Below are 25,192 nucleotides of genomic sequence, written 5' to 3' on the forward strand. Positions count from 1 at the left end.
CTGTTTCCTAATGACGTTGTGGATCAGAAATCCTTTAACCAAAATACTGGACAGGGATTAACTACGCTGCAAATCTTTCTTCAATGTGACAGTCGCACAGAGATGATGTCACTGCCTCTCTTCATGCGACAGTCGCACAGAGAAGATGTCAACCCTTTTCTTCATATGACAGTCACACATAGATGATGTCACCCCCTTTCTTCACATGACAGACACACAGAGAGGATGTCACCCCCTTTCTTCGTATGACAGACACACAGAGAGGATGTCACCCCCTTTCTTCGTATGACAGACACACAGAGATGATGTCACCCCCTTTCTTCGTATGACAGACACACAGAGATGATGTCACCCCCTCTCTTCGTATGACAGTCGCACAGAGATGATGTCACTCCCAGACCATGCTGTCACAGTCCGTGCACAGTGGTGTTCCCGACACGACATAAAGGAGTCACCCCTCTCCCCCCTTCCCTGATCCTGACGGTGGTGTTTGGTCCTCCCCCCCCACTAGGAGGCAGCAGCAGCGTTGGGGAGCAGCCGGGGCGTACCAGACCGAGGAACACCATGCCCAGAGGTCCAGTGAGCTGTCTGAGGGGCTGCTGTCCAAGGCTCTGAGAGACGTGACGTCTGGTCGTCTCCAGGAGAACAGAGCTGCCCTTCTCTACGGGATCCCCCTTGGAATCCTGCGCTCAGAGCTGGGGGAGGATGTGACCTCACAGGATGTGACGTCGGCGGCGGTGCACGGCGAGGAGGTGCGGCTGGTGTTGCAGAGGGTGGCGTCCTGGGCGGAGCTGGGAGCGAGGGAGGAAAACGGAGAGATGCTCTTCCTTCCCTCCTCTTCGTCTTGTCTGACCCAGCGTGGCCTGCAGAGGGCTTTGTCCCGGTCTCTATCCCCCCAGCTCAGAGAGGAGCTCCACCTCCGTATCCCCCAGGTCAGATCACGCTCCAGACCAGCTGCCCCTCTCCCTGAGCCTTGCAGCCTGGCTGAGCCCCAGCACTACCACCCCCCACCACACCATGGCACCACCACCACTAATATCGCTGCTACCTCTTCCTCTCTGCTGAGACTCCACCGCGCCCTCCTGCCCTCCCTCGATCTGCCTGACCTCTCACCCCACCACCGCTGCTCCTCATTGGATGATCCTGAGGAAGGGGCGGAGCATAGCGGGGAGAACAAGCAGTCCAGGAAGAAGCGCGGGCGCTACCGGCAGTACGACCACGACCTGCTAGAGGAGGCTATCACCATGGTGATGGGGGGCAGGATGAGCGTTTCCAAGGCCCAGGTGGTTTATGGGATACCTCACAGCACGCTGGAGTACAAGGTCAAAGAGCGCAACGGAACCCTGAAGATACCGCCCAAGAGGAGGCCCGTCATCGTCACGACTACGACCGCACGCCAACCGCCGGACCCTGCCGGGTTCCACCGACTCAGGGACTAACGCTGCCACCAACAGGTTCTAGACTACAGAACATTCGAGTCTAGAACCGACAACACTTGAACTCCTCTCGACCTCCAACAGAACAGGAGAATGTTTTGTGGGATCTGGGTCTAATACAGATTTCATAAATACTTGGTGCGCTTGGTTTTGGTTTTCGCTTGACCTTTCGAGGTTGTAGATTTCTGGACTTCTGGTACCATTTGTTGCCTAATCGAGGTAAATCGAACACACCTCCATCTATTTCACCAATGTATCATATTGACCCCCCAAGTCTGATGTTAATCACAAGGCCTTTTTTAAAAACTTGACAGTTACATTCAGGGCACCGTGTGTCCATGCAGACCAGGTTATATGACCCAGGTCACTGTGTGTCCATGCAGACCAGGTTATATTACCCAGGTCACTGTGTGTCCATGCAGACCAGGTTATATTACCCAGGTCACCTTGTGTCCATGCAGACCAGGTTATATGACCCAGGTCACTGTGTGTCCATGCAGACCAGGTTATATGACCCAGGTCACTGTGTGTCCATGCAGACCAGGTTATATTACCCAGGTCACTGTGTGTCCATGCAGACCAGGTTATATTACCCAGGTCACTGTGTGTCCATGCAGACCAGGTTATATTACCCAGGTCACTGTGTGTCCATGCAGACCAGGTTATATTACCCAGGTCACTGTGTGTCCATGCAGACCAGGTTATATTACCCAGGTCACTGTGTGTCCATGCAGACCAGGTTGTATGACCCAGGTCACTGTGTGTCCATGCAGACCAGGTTATATTACCCAGGTCACTGTGTGTCCATGCAGACCAGGTTATATTACCCAGGTCACTGTGTGTCCATGCAGACCAGGTTATATGACCCAGGTCACTGTGTGTCCATGCAGACCAGGTTATATTACCCAGGTCACTGTGTGTCCATGCAGACCAGGTTATATTACCCAGGTCACCGTGTGTCCATGCAGACCAGGTTATATGACCCAGGTCACAGTGTGTCCATGCAGACCAGGTTATATTACCCAGGTCACTGTGTGTCCATGCAGACCAGGTTATATTACCCAGGTCACTGTGTGTCTATGCAGACCAGGTTATATTACCCAGGTCACTGTGTGTCCATGCAGACCAGGTTATATTACCCAGGTCACTGTGTGTCCATGCAGACCAGGTTATATTACCCAGGTCACTGTGTGTCCATGCAGACCAGGTTATATTACTCTCTCTCTGTTTTCTATCATCTCTGGTATTGGGCATCTCAGAAGGAGCCGTTGTATTTAGCTATTGATCTCTCTCTGTTTTCTATCTTCTCTGGTTTTGGGCATCTCAGAAGGAGCCGTTGTATTTAGCTATTGATCTCTCTCTGTTTTCTATCTTCTCTGGTTTTGGGCATCTCAGAAGGAGCCGTTGTATTTAGCTATTGATCTCTCTCTGTTTTCTATCTTCTCTGGTATTGGGCATCTCAGAAGGAGCCGTTGTATTTAGCTATTGATCTCTCTCTGTTTTCTATCTTCTCTGGTATTGGGCATCTCAGAAGGAGCCGTTGTATTTAGCTATTGATCTCTCTCTGTTTTCTATCATCTCTGGTATTGGGCATCTCAGAAGGAGCCGTTGTATTTAGCTATTGATCTCTCTCTGTTTTCTATCTTCTCTGGTATTGGGCATCTCAGAAGGAGCCGTTGTATTTAGCTATTGATCTCTCTCTGTTTTCTATCTTCTCTGGTATTGGGCATCTCAGAAGGAGCCGTTGTATTTAGCTATTGATCTCTCTCTGTTTTCTATCTTCTCTGGTATTGGGCATCTCAGAAGGAGCCGTTGTATTTAGCTATTGATCTCTCTCTGTTTTCTATCATCTCTGGTATTGGGCATCTCAGAAGGAGCCGTTGTATTTAGCTATTGATCTCTCTCTGTTTTCTATCTTCTCTGGTATTGGGCATCTCAGAAGGAGCAGTTGTATTTAGCTATTGATCTCTCTCTCTGTTTTCTATCATCTCTGGAATTGGGCATCTCAGAATGAGCCGTTGTATTTAGCTATTGATCTCTCTCTGTTTTCTATCATCTCTGGTATTGGGCATCTCAGAAGGAGCCGTTGTATTTAGCTATTGATCTCTCTCTCTGTTTTCTATCTTCTCTGGTATTGGGCATCTCAGAAGGAGCCGTTGTATTTAGCTATTGATATCTCTCTCTGTTTTCTATCATCTCTGGTATTGGGCATCTCAGAAGGAGCCGTTGTATTTAGCTATTGATCTCTCTCTGTTTTCTATCTTCTCTGGTATTGGGCATCTCAGAAGGAGCCGTTGCTATTGGACCAAAACACAATTTTCAGGGTGTTGGGGGGGGTTTCTGTAATTCCTCCCACTTAATGCTGCTCTTTCATTAACCTCTCAGCCTGTCTATCTCTGGTCTCATAACGTCTCTGGTCTCATAACGTCTCTGATCTCATAACGTCTCTGGTCTCATAACGTCTCTGGTCTCATAATGTCTCTGGTCTCATAACGTCTCTGGTCTCATAACGTCTCTGATCTCATAACGTCTCTGGTCTCATAACGTCTCTGGTCTCATAACGTCTCTGGTCTCATAACGTCTCTGATCTCATAACGTCTCTGGTCTCATAACGTCTCTGGTCTCATAACGTCTCTGGTCTCATAACGTCTCTGATCTCATAACGTCTCTGGTCTCATAACGTCTCTGGTCTCATAACGTCTCTGGTCTCATAACGTCTCTGATCTCATAACGTCTCTGGTCTCACAACGTCTCTGGTCTCATAACGTCTCTGGTCTCACAACGTCTCTGATCTCATAACGTCTCTGGTCTCATAACGTCTCTGATCTCACAACGTCTCTGATCTCATAACGTCTCTGGTCTCATAACGTCTCTGGTCTCATAACGTCTCTGATCTCACAACGTCTCTGATCTCACAACGTCTCTGATCTCATAACGTCTCTGATCTCACAACGTCTCTGGTCTGAACATGGACAGATTCCTGTATGAACCTCTACTTCCTCAACGACGACCCTGTGAAGGATAACAACAAGCCATTTACTGCTGTTTAGAACAGAATGATTATTTTTTTTTAAACGGGACCTGAGACATCTTTGTGTTGTTGTCACCCTCACTGAATCCTCTTCTCTTAAACCTACAGAGTTTAAGAGACACTATGAAGCCTATAAGGTGCGTTTTTAAAGGGACACTTACAGGATATGATCTATTTTCCCCAGAGTCTCGCGGATACCATTTTTTACATGTCTGTGTGCAGTTTGAAAGAAGTTGCTAACTAGCATTAGCTCAATGACTGGAAGTCTATGAGAACAGCTAGCATTCTAGTAGGGGCAATGACTGGAAGTCTATGGGGATCGGATCACATTCTAGCAGATACCCATAGACTTCCAGTCATTATACCTCCTAGAATGCTAGCAGATACCCATAGACTTCCAGTCATTGCGCTAACGCTAGTTAGCATCGGCTCACAAAACTACCTCTAACTACCTTCACATTGGACTCGGGGACATAAAAATGGTATCCACACGTTCACCTGACTCTGGGGAAGTAAGTAACTAATGCCGACATCCCAAAGTATCCCTTGAAGTTCCTCCTAGCGCTGGGCGGGTATTCCGTGTGTGTTACTATATACCGGCGTTGATGCTCGGACGGGTTCTAGTTTTCACTTTGCCTTCTGTACCGTTATTTCAGTGTTTGGTTTTGTTAAATGTAGTACGCAACTCTGACGCGTATTATAGTTCAATTCGTTATGCTTCTTGAGTCATCGTTCTCCCTCTCCTGCATGCCGCTAACCACACCGAGCCCTGCCTCGTTACTCAAGTGTTACTCAAAGACAGAGCGGCTAATGAGCGGCTAACGGCTAGTTGACTAATACCGCCTGGTACCAGTGCTGCTGTGTGGCTAGATGAGCATGTTAGTGCAACGGTATCTTATCAGAGAGGAATAGACGAAGCGTGAATATGTTGCCTAGCAACGTGAAGTATGAAAACGACGTGTCCTGTAACTTCTCTAATTAGGGTCACCTGGAAAACACCGACAAACACTGTGGTTCCTTCCCTTGTTACTTCCTCCTTGGCTTATTCATTTGTTGCTCACTATTTTGTTTGTTTAGCTTACTGTCTGCAAACTACCGTTTGCTACTTTGTCTTTTCTTAGCAAGGATGTTGCTGAAAAAATAATTATTGTTAATCGCTAGTTGGCTAGCTTGCTAAATGTACTCGGAGTCAGAGCACATGTAGCTAGTTAACTAATACTGCCTGGTATCAGTGCTGCTGTGTGGCTAGATGAGCGGCTAATCGCTAGTTAACTAATACTGCCTGGTACCAGTGCTGCTGTGTGGCTAGATGAGCGGCTAATCGCTAGTTGGCTAGCTTGCTAAATGTACTCGGAGTCAGAGCAAACGTAGCTAGTTAACTAATACTGCCTGGTACCAGTGCTGCTGTGTGGCTAGATGAGCGGCTAATCGCTAGTTGGCTAGCTTGCTAAATGTACTCGGAGTCAGAGCAAACGTAGCTAGTTAACTAATACTGCCTGGTACCAGTGCTGCTGTGTGGCTAGATGAGCGGCTAATCGCTAGTTGGCTAGCTTGCTAAATGTACTCGGAGTCAGAGCAAACGTAGCTAGTTAACTAATACTGCCTGGTACCAGTGCTGCTGTGTGGCTAGATGAGCGGCTAATCGCTAGTTGGCTAGCTTGCTAAATGTACTCGGAGTCAGAGCAAACGTAGCTAGTTAACTAATACTGCCTGGTACCAGTGCTGCTGTGTGGCTAGATGAGCGGCTAATCGCTAGTTGGCTAGCTTGCTAAATGTACTCGGAGTCAGAGCAAACGTAGCTAGTTAACTAATACTGCCTGGTACCAGTGCTGCTGTGTGGCTAGATGAGCGGCTAATCGCTAGTTGGCTAGCTTGCTAAATGTACTCGGAGTCAGAGCAAACGTAGCTAGTTAACTAATACTGCCTGGTACCAGTGCTGCTGTGTGGCTAGATGAGCGGCTAATCGCTAGTTGGCTAGCTTGCTAAATGTACTCGGAGTCAGAGCAAACGTAGCTAGTTAACTAATACTGCCTGGTACCAGTGCTGCTGTGTGGCTAGATGAGCGGCTAATCGCTAGTTAACTAATAATGCCTGGTACCAGTGCTGCTGTGTGGCTAGATGAGCGGCTAATCGCTAGTTGGCTAGCTTGCTAAATGTACTCGGAGTCAGAGCAAATGTAGCTAGTTAACTAATACTGCCTGGTACCAGTGCTACTGTATGGCTAGATGAGCGGCTAATGGCTAGTTGACTAATACTGCCTGGTACCAGTGCTACTGTATGGCTAGATAAGCATGTTAGTGCAACGGTATCTTATCAGAGAGGAATAGACGAAGCGTGAATATGTTGCCTAGCAACATGAAGTATGAAAACGACATGTCCTGTAACTTCTCTAATTAGGGTCACCTGGAAAACACTGACAAACACTGTGGTTCCTTCCCTTGTTAATTCATCCTTGGCTTATTAATTTGTTGCCAATGTCAATGTTTTCAAGGTGCCGACCCCACTATATTCCAACTACAGGCTGTAAGGGCACCTCTATTCCCAGTATAGTGCATTGCTTTGGACCAGGGCCTCAGGGTTTGACATTAAAGGCCCAGTGTAGTCAAAAAACGTGATTTTCCTGTGTTTTATATGTATATTTCCACACTGAGGTTGGTAGAGCTGTTTTGAAAAGACCACCTGAAATGTCAGTTTTGGTGGGATGTAGTTAATAGACCAATAGGAAGGTGAGTTCCAAACCTCTCTGCCAATAACAGCAGGTTGTCACTTTTCTCTCCCCGCGGAGACCCCTCCCAGACAGCTCCAGCTAAAGTCTTGCTTGAGAAGTTGTTCTTTGCTAAGAATTATTTATTTATTTTTTAACATTTTAATTGAAAACAATCACCTTGAGGTACTTAATTGTTACCCAGAAATGATTTGATATTGATATATAGTAGTACACTATATAGGGAATAGGGTCTATAGTAGTACCACTATATAGGGAATAGGGTCTATAGTAGTACCACTATATAGGGAATAGGGTCTATAGTAGTACCACTATATAGGGAATAGGGTCTATAGTAGTACCACTATATAGGGAATAGGGTCTATAGTAGTACCACTATATAGGGAATAGGGTCTATAGTAGTGCACTATATAGGGAATTGGGCTCTGGTCTATATTAGTACCACTATATAGGGAATAGGGTCTCTGGTCTACAGTAGTATCATATGGCTCTGTACCTACCTGCCTGGCACTAGTATTACCATGGTTACACTGGCCGACCCAAACTCAGACGAGGCCCTACTGCGGTATTACCATGGTTACACTGACCAACTCAGACGAGGTTCTACTGCAGTATTACCATGGTTACACTGACTAGTTTCTACTGCAGTATTACCATGGTTACACTGACCAACACAAACTCAGACGAGGTTCTACTGCGGTATTACCATGGTTACACTGACTAGGTTCTACTGCAGTATTACCATGGTTACACTGACCGACCCCAAACTCAGACGAGGTTCTACTGCGGTATTACCATGGTTACACTGACTAGGTTCTACTGCGGTATTACCATGGTTACACTGACCGACCCCAAACTCAGACGAGGTTCTACTGCGGTATTACCATGGTTACACTGACCGACCCCAAACTCAGACGAGGTTCTACTGCGGTATTACCATGGTTACACTCCTCAATACCGGTAACAGCCTTGCTTGTGTACATCTTCAGGTGATTTCTTCGTTGTTTTCAACTGTCTACATATTTAAACAAATAAATACTTGAACAGAAATCAGTTATTTTATACATCGATTTGGACTCTGAATGATAGATGTTTAATTATTAATTTAGTTTAGTTTTGCTGAAATCTTTTTCTTTCTACATTTTGCTTCAGGTCTGTGATTTTTTTTAAATATTATTTTGATTGATTTGTGTCTAAAAAAAAATAAATTTAAAATAAATCTTTAAAGAGGCCCTTTGATGCTGTGTTGTTCTGTTCTAAATGAGTTGGTGATTTTAAAATGTTATATTGATAATTGTATTTATTGTCTCCAGTACCTGCCCCATTTAGACCACTAGGAGGCTGACTGAATCGGGGAAGAAGCTGGTACTCTAGCAGTACTTAAGTAGTATTTTAAAGTATTTTAACTTGTGGGGGTTTTTTTGAGGGGGGGGGGGGGTATCTGTACTTTACTATTTTATATTTTGGACAACTTTCACTTCTCTACATTCCTAAAGAAAATAATGTCATTTTTAACTCCGTACATTTTCTCTGACGCCCAAAAAGTACTCGTTCTATTTTTGAATGCTTAGATGTCAGAGTGTTGGGGTGTGTCCTCTGGACGTCTGTAAATGATGTCAGAGTGTTGGGGTGTGTCCTCTGGACATCTGTAAATGATGTCAGAGTGTTGGGGTGTGGCCTCTGGACATCTGTAAATGATGTCAGAGTGTTGGGGTGTGGCCTCTGGACATCTGTAAATGATGTCAGAGTGTTGGGGTGTGTCCTCTGGACATCTGTAAATGATGTCAGAGTGTTGGGGTGTGGCCCCTGGACATCTGTAAATGATGTCAGAGTGTTGGGGTGTGGCCTCTGGACATCTGTAAATGATGTCAGAGTGTTGGGGTGTGGCCTCTGGACATCTGTAAATGATGTCAGAGTGTTGGGGTGTGGCCTCTGGACATCTGTAAATGATGTCAGAGTGTTGGGGTGTGGCCTCTGGACATCTGTAAATAAAATGCTTTTCTTAATAAAAGGAATTTAAAATAATTTTTTACTTTTGATACTTAAGTATATTTAAAAACAAATTATTCTTTTGACTTTTACTTAAGTCGTATTTTTAAAGGGTGACTTTCACTTTTACTGGAGTCATTTTCCAATAGTTTATTTTCTTCAGTTTTACTCAAGTATGACAATAGGGTGCTCTTTCCACCACTGCACTCTAACCACTAGGCTACCTGCCGCACAGTATTAGAGTGTTGGACTGGTAACCGAAAGGTTGCAAGATCGAATCCCCCGAGCTGACCCAGGTAAAAAAAATCTGTCGTTCTGCCCCCTGAACAAGGCAGTTAAACCCACTGTTCCTAGACCAGTTAACCCCACTGTTCCTAGACCAGTTAACCCTACTGTTCCTAGACCAGTTAACCCACTGTTCCTAGACCAGTTAACCCCACTGTTCCTAGACCAGTTAACCCCACTGTTCCTAGACCAGTTAACCCACTGTTCCTAGACCAGTTAACCCACTGTTCCTAGACCAGTTAACCCCACTGTTCCTAGACCAGTTAACCCCACTGTTCCTAGACCAGTTAACCCACTGTTCCTAGACCAGTTAACCCACTGTTCCTAGACCAGTTAACCCACTGTTCCTAGACCAGTTAACCCACTGTTCCACTGTTCCTAGACCAGTTAACCCCACTGTTCCTAGACCAGTTAACCCACTGTTCCTAGGCCAGTTAACCCACTGTTCCTAGACCAGTTAACCCACTGTTCCTGGACCAGTTAACCCACTGTTCCTAGACCAGTTAACCCACTGTTCCTAGACCAGTTAACCCACTGTTCCTAGGCCAGTTAACCCACTGTTCCTAGACCAGTTAACCCACTGTTCCTAGACCAGTTAACCCACTGTTCCTAGGCCAGTTAACCCACTGTTCCTAGACCAGTTAACCCACTGTTCCTAGACCAGTTAACCCACTGTTCCTAGACCAGTTAACCCACTGTTCCTAGACCAGTTAACCCACTGTTCCTAGACCAGTTAACCCACTGTTCCTAGACCAGTTAACCCACTGTTCCTAGGCCAGTTAACCCACTGTTCCTAGACCAGTTAACCCACTGTTCCTAGACCAGTTAACCCACTGTTCCTAGACCAGTTAACCCACTGTTCCTAGACCAGTTAACCCACTGTTCCTAGACCAGTTAACCCACTGTTCCTAGACCAGTTAACCCACTGTTCCTAGACCAGTTAACCCACTGTTCCTAGACCAGTTAACCCACTGTTCCTAGACCAGTTAACCCACTGTTCCTAGACCAGTTAACCCACTGTTCCTAGACCAGTTAATGACTAAATACAAAGTATGTAGAAGGGTTAATGGACCTATATATGTAAACAATATAAGCACTACCCAGCACCCAAAATATACGCTAGACAATCAGGCCCCCATTGATGTTATAATGTTCCAGAATTAGAACGCAGCTGTAGCCATGGCAACGTGTGTAGAATTGAAGGGAAATGACTTTATAACTGCTAAAATATGATTCCAGTTTCATGGCAAAATGTGTAGAAACTCTGCATTGTTTCAATTCATGTTTTAATTATGTTACATTCAGTTAAATGTTTAGAAGATGGTTTTATTCCTCAATTATTTACTTATTATTGGTCTGGTTCTGTTTTATCACATCTCAACCCTTATGGGGGGCTGTTATCACATCTCAACCCTTATGGTGGGCTGTTATCACCTCTCAACCCTTATGGTGGGCTGTTATCACCTCTCAACCCTTATGGTGGGTCACCTCTATAAAGACAGGCTGTTATCACCACTCAACCCTTATGGGGGTCGCCTCTATAAAGACAGGCTGTTATCACATCTCAACCCTTATGGGGGGCTGTTATCACATCTCAACCCTTATGGTGGGCTGTTATCACCACTCAACCCTTATGGTGGGCTGTTATCACCTCTCAACCCTTATGGTGGGTCACCTCTATAAAGACAGGCTGTTATCACCACTCAACCCTTATGGGGGTCGCCTCTATAAAGACAGGCTGTTATCACCTCTCAACCCTTATGGTGGGCTGTTATCACCACTCAACCCTTATGGTGGGCTGTTATCACCTCTCAACCCTTATGGTGGGCTGTTATCACCACTCAACCCTTATGGTGGGCTGTTATCACCTCTCAACCCTTATGGGGGGCTGTTATCACCACTCAACCCTTATGGTGGGCTGTTATCACCTCTCAACCCTTATGGGGGGCTGTTATCACCTCTCAATCCTTATGGGGGGCTGTTATCACCTCTCAACCCTTATAGGGGGCTGTTATCACCTCTCAACCCTTATGGTGGGTCACCTCTATAAAGACAGGCTGTTATCACCACTCAACCCTTATGGGGGGCTGTTATCACCTCTCAACTCTTATGGTGGGCTGTTATCACCACTCAACCCTTATGGGGGTCGCCTCTATAAAGACAGGCTGTTATCACCTCTCAACCCTTATGGGGGGCTGTTATCACCTCTCAATCCTTATGGGGGGCTGTTATCACATCTCAACCCTTATGGTGGGCTGTTATCACCTCTCAACCCTTATGGTGGGCTGTTATCACCTCTCAACCCTTATGGTGGGTCACCTCTATAAAGACAGGCTGTTATCACCACTCAACCCTTATGGGGGTCGCCTCTATAAAGACAGGCTGTTATCACATCTCAACCCTTATGGGGGGCTGTTATCACATCTCAACCCTTATGGTGGGCTGTTATCACCACTCAACCCTTATGGTGGGCTGTTATCACCTCTCAACCCTTATGGTGGGTCACCTCTATAAAGACAGGCTGTTATCACCACTCAACCCTTATGGGGGTCGCCTCTATAAAGACAGGCTGTTATCACCTCTCAACCCTTATGGTGGGCTGTTATCACCACTCAACCCTTATGGTGGGCTGTTATCACCTCTCAACCCTTATGGGGGGCTGTTATCACCACTCAACCCTTATGGTGGGCTGTTATCACCTCTCAACCCTTATGGGGGGCTGTTATCACCTCTCAATCCTTATGGGGGGCTGTTATCACATCTCAACCCTTATGGTGGGCTGTTATCACCTCTCAACCCTTATGGTGGGCTGTTATCACCTCTCAACCCTTATGGTGGGTCACCTCTATAAAGACAGGCTGTTATCACCACTCAACCCTTATGGGGGTCGCCTCTATAAAGACAGGCTGTTATCACATCTCAACCCTTATGGGGGGCTGTTATCACATCTCAACCCTTATGGTGGGCTGTTATCACCACTCAACCCTTATGGTGGGCTGTTATCACCTCTCAACCCTTATGGTGGGTCACCTCTATAAAGACAGGCTGTTATCACCACTCAACCCTTATGGGGGTCGCCTCTATAAAGACAGGCTGTTATCACCTCTCAACCCTTATGGTGGGCTGTTATCACCACTCAACCCTTATGGTGGGCTGTTATCACCTCTCAACCCTTATGGGGGGCTGTTATCACCACTCAACCCTTATGGTGGGCTGTTATCACCTCTCAACCCTTATGGGGGGCTGTTATCACCTCTCAATCCTTATGGGGGGCTGTTATCACCTCTCAACCCTTATAGGGGGCTGTTATCACCTCTCAACCCTTATGGTGGGTCACCTCTATAAAGACAGGCTGTTATCACCACTCAACCCTTATGGGGGGCTGTTATCACCTCTCAACTCTTATGGTGGGCTGTTATCACCACTCAACCCTTATGGGGGTCGCCTCTATAAAGACAGGCTGTTATCACCTCTCAACCCTTATGGGGGGCTGTTATCACCTCTCAATCCTTATGGGGGGCTGTTATCACATCTCAACCCTTATGGTGGGCTGTTATCACCTCTCAACCCTTATGGTGGGCTGTTATCACCTCTCAACCCTTATGGTGGGTCACCTCTATAAAGACAGGCTGTTATCACCACTCAACCCTTATGGGGGTCGCCTCTATAAAGACAGGCTGTTATCACATCTCAACCCTTATGGGGGGCTGTTATCACATCTCAACCCTTATGGTGGGCTGTTATCACCACTCAACCCTTATGGTGGGCTGTTATCACCTCTCAACCCTTATGGTGGGTCACCTCTATAAAGACAGGCTGTTATCACCACTCAACCCTTATGGGGGTCGCCTCTATAAAGACAGGCTGTTATCACCTCTCAACCCTTATGGTGGGCTGTTATCACCACTCAACCCTTATGGTGGGCTGTTATCACCTCTCAACCCTTATGGGGGGCTGTTATCACCACTCAACCCTTATGGTGGGCTGTTATCACCTCTCAACCCTTATGGGGGGCTGTTATCACCTCTCAATCCTTATGGGGGGCTGTTATCACCTCTCAACCCTTATAGGGGGCTGTTATCACCTCTCAACCCTTATGGTGGGTCACCTCTATAAAGACAGGCTGTTATCACCACTCAACCCTTATGGGGGGCTGTTATCACCTCTCAACTCTTATGGTGGGCTGTTATCACCACTCAACCCTTATGGGGGTCGCCTCTATAAAGACAGGCTGTTATCACCTCTCAACCCTTATGGGGGGCTGTTATCACCTCTCAATCCTTATGGGGGGCTGTTATCACCTCTCAACCCTTATGGGGGTCGCCTCTATAAAGACAGGCTGTTATCACCACTCAACCCTTATGGGGGGCTGTTATCACCTCTCAACCCTTATGGTGGGTCACCTCTATAAAGACAGGCTGTTATCACCACTCAACCCTTATGGGGGGCTGTTATCACCACTCAACCCTTATAGGGAGCTGTTATCACCACTCAACTTTTATGGGTTGTCACCAGCAAAGCACCCCCACACCATCACACCTCCTCCTCCATGTTTCACGGTGGGAACCACACATGCAGAGATCATCCGTTCACCTACTCTGCATCTCACCAAGACATGGCGTTGGAACCAAAAATCTCCAATTTGGACTCGTTTCCACCGGTCTAATGTCCATTGCTCGTGTTTCTTGGCCCAAGCAAGTCTCTTCTTATTATTGGTGTCCTTTAGTAGTGGTTTCTTTGCAGCAATTCCACCATGAAGGCCTGATTCACACAGTCTCCTCTGAACAGTTGATGTTGAGATGTGTCTGTTACTTGAACTCTGTGAAGCATTTATTTGGGCTGCAATCTGAGGCTGGTAACTCTAATGATCTTATCCTCTGCAGCAGAGGACTCTGGGTCTTCCTTTCCTGTGGCGGTCCTCATGAGAGCCAGTTTCATCACAGCGCTTGATGATTGTTGCGACTGAACTTGAAGAAACTTTCAAAGTTCTTGAAGTTTTCCAGATTGACTGACTTCATGTCTTAAAGTAATGATGGACTGTCATTTCTCTTTGCTTATTTGAGCTGTTCTTGCCATAATATGGACTTGGTCTTTTACCAAATAGGGCTATCTTCTGTATAACCCCCCCTACCTTGTCACAACACAACTGATTGGCTCAAACGCATTCAGAAGGAACAAAAATTCCACAAATTAACTTAAGGCACACCTGTTAATTGAAATGCATTCCAGGTGACTACCTCATGAAGCTGGTTGAGAGAATGCCAAGAGTGTGCAAAGCTGTCAAGGCAAAGGGTGGCTACTTTGAAGAATCTCAAATATTGCTAAATTTAAGTAGATTTTTTTCCGTATGAGACCAACAGTGCTTTGTGTTGACTGGTGGGTTAGAGTTGTTGACCGTCTGTTCTGCGTTGGTATAAAGCCTCTCTGCCTTCATAAATAAACCGACTTCTGTTGTGTGGTCATTGTTTCTGTGATGGTAATGAATCTGCATGAGAATGAGTCCTACGGTTTAGTTGGTGAATTTAATGAAGCGGCTCCTTTTAATTAAATAAAATATTTTTCCTATCCCCTGTCTATCTCTAGCTCCCTGTTGCCCCCGGTTACGGATGAACCCCAGAGGGAAGCAGAGGATGCTGGGATGCCTGATGCCCCAAGCGGGAGAAGCTCTGCTCTGGAGGCGGTGCGCTCCACGTTATGCCCCGCCCATCGCTCTCTGCTCCAGCGAATCCTGAGGCTCGCCCACCAGCAGCACCGTCTATCATTGGCCTACAGGGACACCCATCGCCGCCTCGTCCCGCCCCCAGACCCTCTCTGCGGCCACCTGGTGGCCAAACAACAGGACGACACTTCCTCTCCTCCTTCCTTCACTGGCTGTTGGAGCCGTAGTGGAGCCACGCGTCCGACTGACTGGAAGACACCAGGTGGTCCAGGCTGTTGCTGCTGGCTGCCTCCTGTCTGTTTCTGCCTCCAGAGCCTCCGCTGCCTGTCCTGCCAGAGCCTGTCCCTGGGACACATCACCACTGGGGTTCGCTCCTCCTCTTCTCTGTGCTCTTTCACGTCCTCCTCTTCTCGTTCATCCTCCGCTCTGTGCCCTAATCCCTCAGTCTGTCCCGTGGCCTCTGTCTGTTGCTCCAACCCCCAGCCCTGCGCCTCCTGCTGCTCAGAACACACCTACCTGGCCCCGGTCAGACACACAACCCCGGGAGGTGGAGGAGGAAGCGAGTGCCCTGTCCTCAAGAGAGAGCGATCCCGCACCCCCTCTCCTCCCCCTCTCTCCCCCATACCCTCAGACATGGACGGTAAGGAGGAAGACAAGCCTCCCTCTCTTCTGCAGCAGGAGGGGGAAAAAGAGGAGGAGGCTGGGTGTGGTGGGGAGGTGGGTGAGGACAGGGAGCAGCAGGAGGGGGAAAAAGAGGAGGAGGCTGGGTGTGGTGGGGAGGTGGGTGAGGACAGGGAGCAGCAGGACCTGGTGGAGCGTTTCAGTGACAAACTAAAGACAATCAGACCCCAGGAGAAGGATCCTCCACTCAGCTCTGCCTTAGCCAATCACAACCTAGAGAAGGATCCCCACCTGACGACCTCGGCCAATCGGCACATTGCAGAGTCCCGGGCCGACGCCCACCTGAGTGAGATCATCACCACCGTTCTGAACACGGGTGGCGGCAGCGACTACAGCCTAAACGACATGTTGCATCACCATGACAACAACGAGAGCCATCCACCTCGGACGCGTTCCCGGCGGCGACAGGAGGCCCTGGCTGCCATGGCGACTTTGCCCGACCAGTCGTCCGCCCGGCGCCAGACCGTGCTAATCAAACGGGAGCTGGCCAGGCTGAACCAATCGCTGGGCAGGAGGCTGTCGCTAGGGAAGAACAAGAGCCGCAGTGCCACGCCCTTTTCTACCTGCTCGTCACCTGAACCAACCCCTGTTACAGCAGAGATAGACAGAATCACAGAGGAGGAGGGAGAGACCGGTAGAGTGAAGGAGGGAGAGACCGGTAGAGTGGAGGAGGGAGAGACCGGTAGAGTGAAGGAGGGAGAGAGCGGTAGAGTGAAGGAGGGCGAGACCGGTAGAGTGAAGGAGGGCGAGACCGGTAGAGTGAAGGAGGGAGAGACCGGTAGAGTGAAGGAGGGAGAGAGCGGTAGAGTGAAGGAGGGCGAGACCGGTAGAGTGAAGGAGGGCGAGACCGGTAGAGTGAAGGAGGGCGAGACCGGTAGAGTGAAGGAGGGCGAGACCGGTAGAGTGAAGGAGGGCGAGACCGGTAGAGTGAAGGAGGGAGAGACCGGTAGAGTGAAGGAGGGAGAGACCGGTAGAGTGAAGGAGGGAGAGACCGGTAGAGTGAAGGAGGGCGCGACGTCGAAGGTGACAGCAGAGGAGGCAGGTCCAGTGAGAGTCACGAAGGATAGAGTCGGCATGAAGGAGGAGATGGAGAAACCCCCAGTCCTCTCCTCTACACAACAGAGTCCCCCGCAGGAGGACCAACACAAACCAGAGAGCTGGAACATCACCTGTCAGGACAGCAGTAGGAGTGACCTCCCTGAGAAGAGGAAAGAGGAGGAGTCACCAGGTAGTACCAGCAGTGGTCTTCCTGAGAGGAGTAGAGAGGAAGAGGAGGAGTCACCAGGTAGTACCAGCAGTGGTCTTCCTGAGAGGAGTAGAGAGGAAGAGGAGGAGTCACCAGGTAGTACCAGCAGTGGTCTTCCTGAGAGGAGTAGAGAGGAAGAGGAGGAGTCACCAGGTAGTACCAGCAGCACCTGTGACCATGGCAGTGGTCTTCCTGAGAGGAGTAGAGAGGAAGAGGAGGAGTCACCAGGTAGTACCAGTAGTGGTCTTCCTGAGAGGAGTAGAGAGGAAGAGGAGGAGTCACCAGGTAGTACCAGCAGCGCCTGTGACCATGGCAGTGGTCTTCCTGAGAGGAGTAGAGAGGAAGAGGAGTCACCAGGTAGTACCAGCAGTGGTCTTCCTGAGAGGAGTAGAGAGGAAGAGGAGGAGTCACCAGGTAGTACCAGCAGTGGTCTTCCTGAGAGGAGTAGAGAGGAAGAGGAGGAGACAGCAGGCAGCAGCAAGGACAGTAGCAGAGTGTCAGCCAGGAATAGCCCTTCCCACCCCTGCAGAACCAGGAGAGGCAGCAGGTCCCAGCCAGGCTGCAACAGCCAGGTGGTGGTGGGGAGGAGCAGCGAGGCTGGGAGGTCCAGGAGGAGAATCGTCCCTCCCCAGCGGTTCTCCTCCTACGTCACAGAGCCCAGGATGATGTATTCTGCTGCCTGTTTCTCAGAGAGGATCTTCTCCGCCCAGAGGACGCCAAAGGATCGGCAACCACTCAATGCCCCCAACACCAATTGCACAGACTCCCCGTCCTCGGCCACAGACACGGCTGAGGGGTTGGGCGAAGCAAGAGAAGAGGAATTACCGCTGGCATCCAGTCCTGAGGATGTCAGTCAGGAGAGGATGGGAGGCAGAGGCTGTAGATCAACAGCAAGAGGTCAGACTTCAGACCGTGAGTCACAGAGACGAGGTCAGGTGATTCCCGTCACTGCAGCTTCCTCTGAGCAGCAGAGTCCCCCTAAACAGCGCTCCCAGAACAGGGCAGACGTTAGGCTCAGAGCAGCCAAACCTTTTGGGCGCTTACGCTCCTCCCACTCCGCCCAACAGTCCCAACCAGCGAGCCCTCAGACAGCCTCCAGGCCAGAGGTCCCCACAGAGCAGCCTCAGTACATCAGCCCCATCAAGCTGATGTTTGTGTCTGCAGTAGTGGGTGAGGAGGGGGTGAGGTACACCCTGAAGGCGGCTGCACCAGGATCCAGCTGGCATGGACAGGAGACCTTTGACCCCTGTGAGGAGTCATCGTGGGCTGGAAGTCCAGAGAAGACCCCAGAGAAGACTCACAATCCACCGAAGACCAGGAGTCCACCACAGACCAGGAGTCCACCACAGACCAGGAGTCCACCGAAGACCAGGAGTCCACCCCAGACCAGGAGTCCACCCCAGACCAGGAGTCCACCCCAGACCAGGAGTCCCCTCCAGACCAGGAGTCCCCTCCAGACCAGGAGTCCCCTCCAGACCAGGAGTCCACCCAAGACCAGGAGTCCACCCAAGAACACCATATCGTCATCACCAAAGCTGTGTGGAACGATGAGACGAGGAGAGGGGGGTAGCCCGCCAAAACGGTCTCCCGGGTCCCAGAACGGAGACGGCTCGCCTCCTTTTCGTGAAACCACCCCCACAAAGAGACGTCCGGGACGTCCCAAGAAACTGGGCCCCCAGCTGGAGAAGAGGGCCAAGAGGCCGATCGGCCGCCCGCCCAAGCAAAGGGGTGTAGAGCCGAGCTGTGGCTCCAGGCAGGGTGGTCAGGACCGGTCCAGTGGAGTTCCCTTAGGCTGCAGCACCAGGGAGGAGGGCAACGAGGAGAGAGACCCAGCCAACAGGAACCTGAAGATCACCGTGGTGTACGGACGCTCCCACAGGACAAAGAGGACAGTGTCGGAGGAGGCTGCTTGTCTCCAGGCTACAGAGCAGCTGATGGATCTGAACTTCGTCAGACCGGTGAAGGAGAAGAGGTTCGCTCCCCATGCCAGCAACAGCAGCAACATTATCAAGTGCCAGAAGCTGCAGTGTACCGCGGCCATGCGTCGTCCAGGGAGACCCGCCAAGGTCAAGATCTCCGGAATCTCTGTTACCGTCACCACCACGTCGCCGGGGAAACGCAAGGTCCACATGAACCGGGACAGGAAATCTCCGGAGAAGCTCTGTCAGCGGAAAGCCCTCCTTCCTGAACCCCAGCCTTCCAAAGAGCCCAGGAAAATCAGCAGCACGCCGACTAGCGAGGACGCCACTCGGATGCAGATAGAGAGAACGACAGAGTCCAAGGATGGAGAGAGGGAGCGTCAGACCCAGACTCCTCCTGTGTTGGCGGTGCGTCACTCTGTGAGAGTGAGGAAGCCTTCAGTATACCTGCTTCACTCTGTAGCCACCTCCACCTCTAGGTCCCTGAGCCACAGTACCGCCCTGCTGCGCCGATCCAGACAGCTACTGATCAACAGGGCCAGCAGCAAGGGCAGCCATCGCAAGAGGAAGGAGGAGGGAGGAGAGGACACCCCAGGGCGGGAGGAGCTGCTGTCCGGGAGGGAGGAGAGGAGGAGCGAGGGAAGAGGAGGGGTGTTGTGTGAGGACCTGAGCCAGGTAGCGGGGGTTTCGGTAGACTCCATTTTCCCAGCCAGCTCCAGCGAGGCGTTGAGGTGGTGGCCCGTCTCCTCCGACCTGGACAGCCTGAACCAAGAGCTGGCTCGCAGGATCCGCCTCATATCCCAAAGCTGGGTCGCTGCCACTGCCGCTACCACCCACACCACCAGGACGGGGACGATCATGTCCGCCAAGCAGAGACTCGACGACGACTCTTTGTCCTCCTGGGAGCCAGAGGTTGGGTCGGCAGTGCGGCTGCTGTTTGACCGGCGCTGCAGCGTGGAGAGGCTGGCCTCCTGGTTCATGCAGACCACTGAGACTCAGTCTCTGGGCATTGTGAAGAAGACCAGCTCCCGAAACCCCTATGAGCTCCTGCACTACCCCCGGAACGCCAGCAGGGAGAGCGTCTTTCCCAGCCCGCAGACCATACGACTACGCAAACACATCAAGAAGTTTGCCAAAGCTGTGCCGAAGAGCCCCGCCCAGCTCCGTCTGGCCCAGGAACGGCTCCAACGTGGAAGAGAGCTGAATGCCAGGCGGCGTCTGTTCACTGCGAGGCCGGCGTCTGGCGGGCTGCGTCTTAGAGCTCCTTGTAGGAAGGTCAGGGCCCTCGGGACGTACAGAACCACTCTGCTCAGAGTCAGAGAAAAGTTCCTCACCTGGGCCCTCAGAGCCAAGCAGCCCAACAGGCTGATCTGGAGGAGAAGCCTGGTGGAGGAAGGCAACTCACCTCACCAGGTCTGGCCTTCTGCTCAGCCCAGGGAGGAGCTCACCAGGTCTCCACATCACCACTGTCTACCTGCCTCCTCAGAGACCAGTCATCCCTGCAGCCCCAACCAGCTGACAGGCCTCACCAAACAGCAGCGTCTCAGCTCTAAAGCCTGGAGTCCAGAGAGACTGAAGGAGTGTTGCGTGTTCCTCAAGAAGATCAACTCCCCCGACACAGAGTCCACCGTTGAGAAGGAGTGGGACGTCTGCACCGTCAATCTAGACGACACATACTGCCCCGACGAGACCAGACAGGAGGAGAGGAGCGGAGAGGACGACAAAGCTGTGAAAACGGAGAGAAGGAAGAGGAGAGTTCCCTGGAAGGAGTCTAGCGGCTCGCCGCAGGAGGTGATGGTTCAGGAGCACAACCAGGTCCGAGCCGGGAACAGGAGAGGCAAACAGAAAAATTCAGGGAAGGCCACGAGCCAATCACAGACCCCGCCGCCAACGAAAGCCACGAGCCAATCCCCGACCCCGACGCCAGCGAAAGCCACGAGCCAATCACCGACCCCACCGCCAGTGAAAGCCATGAGCCAATCACCGACCCCGCCGCCAGCGAAAGCCACGAGCCAATCCCCGACCCCGACGCCAGCGAAATCCATGAGCCAATCACCGACCCCGCCGCCAGCGAAAGCCACGAGCCAATCCCCGACCCCGACGCCAGCGAAATCCATGAGCCAATCACCGACCCCGCCGCCAGCGAAAGCCACGAGCCAATCACCGACCCCGCCGCCAACGAAAGTCATGAGAAAATCGCGTGGGAGGGGCCTGACCGGGCCGCGGTGGCGTGACTTTATACTGGGTAATGACTTTATCTTCCTGTTGTTTCGTTTACATTCTGACAGTCAAGTAGCCAAAGTATAGAAGTATCCTTAATCTGGATCCATGTTGTTGTACAGTTATAGATCATTGTTTTATCACAAAACATTCTACTCTCCCTCATCTCTGCAGGAACCTGACTGTCCTCCGTCCCGTCTCCGCGGTGACTGTGTTGTAACTGTATTGGCGGGACGCTCCTCCCTCCGTCTCCGCGGTGACTGCGCGTAAAACAACTCGGTGCCTTCAGACTGCCCCTTGGCATTATGTAGCAGAAGGAAACGTTGAACCAGAAGAAGCTTACCATTGCACTATTTTTAAACTATTCAGCCCCCCCCCCACACACACACTGCTTTAAAAAAACCAAACTGTGTATATGTTTGTACAGAACGTTTGTTTTTAAAACGTTGACACACCTTTCTTCTGCCTTGTCTGATACAACTACCAACCCATCAAGTTCTGTTGTAATGAGCCTGGAGGCCCGTTTGGGAGAGTGCACATTCAAACCCTGCGTCTACTATGACACCCTATCGACTATATAGGGCACTATTTTAGACCAGAGCCCTATGGCACCCTATTCCCTATATATAGGGCACTATTTTAGACCAGAGCCCTATGGCACCCTATTCCCTATATAGGGAATAGGGTGCCATAAAGTAGTGCACTATATAGGGAATAGGGTGCCATAGGGCTGTGGTATAAAGTAGTGCACTATATAGGGAATAGGGTGCCATAGGGCTGTGGTATAAAGTAGTGCACTATATATAAGGGTCTGATTCTCTCCTCCATGATGTGTGCACTTCCCCTCGTGGATTTATAAACATTATAGATGTAAACATCAGTTTGGGAGGGAGTTTCACCTTCAGCTTGGGAGGGAGGGAGTGTCACCTTCAGCTTGGGAGGGAGGGAGTTTCACCATATTACCTAACACTAGTCCACGTTAGATCCATGAGGGAGGGAGTTTCACCATATTACCTAACACTAGTCCACGTTAGATCCATGAGGGAGGGACAGTTCAGTGTGGTAGGAACTGAACTAGGTTTTCAGTCTGCCACGGCAGCCATTTTGTATGTAGGTTAAAGTGTCTGCTGCATTAAAGAAGCAGCACCACGATCCCCCCCTCCTCCCCCTCCAAAACAACATACCTCATGATCTAACGGCTCAACCAGCAGACTGGAGCTGGACCGACGCAGCCCCGATGACAACAAACCCCCCCCCATAGTGTCAAAGTCATTCCACTGGAGGGGTTGAGTGTCTGTGGGTTTTCGTTCCTGATTGAATGGAATTAAAAAGGTCACTAATTAGTAAGGAACTCCCCCCTCACTTGGTTGTCTAGGTCTTTAATTGAAAGGGGGAAACCCAGCAGACACTAGGGCCCTGCTTGGAATCAGTTTGACCCCCCACCCCCTGCCCTATTTAGTGCCCTACCAGAGCCGCTCCGGTCAAGGGTAGTGCACAAGGTGCTATTTGTGACTTAAACCCTACTTACTTCATATCGACTCTGTCCAGAAGCTACGGGCTCATCTCGAAGGACACCGTACCCCCGACGTAGCACACGACTCTGGGCCGTGGCGTGGTGAAGAGGACGTGATGCAGGATGTCTTTCAGTACGGCCCGGGAACCACCTTCTAGTGTGACGTTTAAAAGCTAATGAGATCTCTGCTAACGGGGAACGTTGCCTTGAAGCCTTCTGTCTTTTAAACAATGTTGTTGTTGTTGTTGTTGTTGGGCTTTTCTGTCTGTTCTTTGGTTTCTTAGTTTTCACCCAGAGCATTAATGAATTAAACATGTGAATGAAATGAGTCCTGCCTGTCGTGTGTGAACATTATTAACCCTGTACACCCCACTACCCCCCCCCCAGAGGTTATTTACCCTGTACACCCCACTACCCCCCCCCCCCCAGAGGTTATTTACCCTGTACACCCCACTACCCCCCCCCCCCCCCCCACAGAGGTTATTAACCCTGTACACCCCACTACCACCCCACTACCCCCCCAGAGGTTATTAACCCTGTACACCCCACTACCCCCCCCCCAGAGGTTATTTACCCTGTACACCCCACTACCCCCCCCCCCCCCGGAGGTTATTTACCCTGTACACCCCACTACCACCCCCCCCCAGAGGTTATTTACCCTGTACACCCCACTACCCCCCCCCCGAGGTTATTTACCCTGTACACCCCACTACCCCCCCCCCCCCCCCCCCCCAGAGGTTATTAACCCTGTACACCCCACTACCACCCCACTACCCACCCCCCAGAGGTTATTAACCCTGTACACCCCACTACCCCCCCCCCCAAGGTTATTTACCCTGTACACCCCCCCCCCCCCCCAAAGAGGTTATTAACCCTGTACACCCCACTACCACCCCACTACCCCCCCCCCCAGAGGTTATTAACCCTGTACACCCCACTACCCCCCCCCCCCAGAGGTTATTTACCCTGTACACCCCACTACCCCCCCCCCCCCCCCACAGAGGTTATTAACCCTGTACACCCCACTACCACCCCACTACCCCCCCCCCCCCCCAGAGGTTATTAACCCTGTACACCCCACTACCCCCCCAGAGGTTATTAACCCTGTACACCCCACTACCCCCCCCCCAAGAGGTTATTAACCCTGTACACCCCACTACCCCCCCAGAGGTTATTAACCCTGTACACCCCACTACCCCCCCCCAAGAGGTTATTAACCCTGTACACCCCACTACCCCCCCCCCCCCCCCCCCCCAGAGGTTATTACCCCTGTACACCCCACTACCCCCCCTATCATCCCTCAATGGAAATTATTTTACAATGCCCCACAATAACCCATAATGACATCACTATACCCCAATAATGACATCACTATACCCCGATAATGACATCACTATACCCCATAATGACATCACAATACCCCCATAATGACATCACTATACCCCATAATGACATCACAATACCCCATAATGACATCACAATACCCCATAATGACATCACAATAACCCATAATGATATCGCAATACCCCAATGACAACACAATACCCCATAATGACAACACAATACCCCAATAATGACATCACAATACCCCAATAATGACATAATGACATCACAATACCCCATAATGACATCACAATACCCCATAATGACATCACAATACCCCAATAATGACATCACAATACCCCATAATGACATCACAATACCCCAATAATGACATCACAATACCCCAATAATGACATCACAATACCCCATAAAGACATCACTATACCCCATATTACCCCTGTACACCCCACTACCCACCCAGAGGTTATTAACCCTGTACACCCCACTACCCCTCCTATCATCCCTCAATGGAAATTATTTTACAATACCCCACAATAACCCATAATGACATCACTATACCCCAATAATGACATCACTATACCCCAATAATGACATCACTATACCCCATAATGACATCACAATACCCCCATAATGACATCACAATACCCCCATAATGACATCACAATACCCCATAATGACATCACTATACCCCATAATGACATCACAAAACCCCCATAATGACATCACTATACCCCATAATGACATCACTATACCCCATAATGACATCACAAAACCCCCATAATGACATCACTATACCCCATAATGACATCACTATACCCCATAATGACATCACTATACCCCATAATGACATCACTATACCCCATAATGACATCACTATACCCCATAATGACATCACTATACCCCATAATGACATCACTATACCCCATAATGACATCACTATACCCCATAATGACATCACAAAACCCCCATAATGACATCACTATACCCCATAATGACATCACTATACCCCATAATGACATCACTATACCCCATAATGACATCACTATACCCCATAATGACATCACTATACCCCATAATGACATCACTATACCCCATAATGACATCACATCACAGTGATTTTTATTCCAAAATATATATAAACAAA

The 25,192-nt window shown here is 49.9% G+C and overlaps 1 protein-coding gene across 4 annotated transcripts in view; it reads left to right on the top strand.

The window, feature by feature from the left end:
• Window positions 1–23,032, top strand: part of LOC110512243 (uncharacterized) — a 44,681-nt gene extending 21,649 nt beyond the window's left edge. The window contains exons 7-10 of one of the 4 annotated variants that reach the window (XM_090188699.1): window positions 15,050–17,034; window positions 17,206–17,280; window positions 17,338–21,216; window positions 21,366–23,032. In XM_090188699.1, coding sequence (XP_090044825.1) covers window positions 15,050–17,034; window positions 17,206–17,280; window positions 17,338–21,216; window positions 21,366–21,373 — 5,947 coding nt within the window. In that variant the 3' untranslated portion in view covers window positions 21,374–23,032. Of the gene's footprint in view, window positions 1–15,049; window positions 21,217–21,365 lie in introns of all 4 variants that reach the window. The other 3 variants (XM_090188697.1, XM_090188698.1, XM_090188696.1) reach the window with 3 other exon arrangements.
• Window positions 23,033–25,192: the final 2,160 nt, after the last annotated feature.

The sequence above is a fragment of the Oncorhynchus mykiss genome, chromosome 10 (assembly GCF_057628025.1).
Source record: "Oncorhynchus mykiss isolate SJ-2025 chromosome 10, ASM5762802v1, whole genome shotgun sequence".
NCBI classification, from domain to species: Eukaryota; Metazoa; Chordata; class Actinopteri; order Salmoniformes; family Salmonidae; genus Oncorhynchus; species Oncorhynchus mykiss.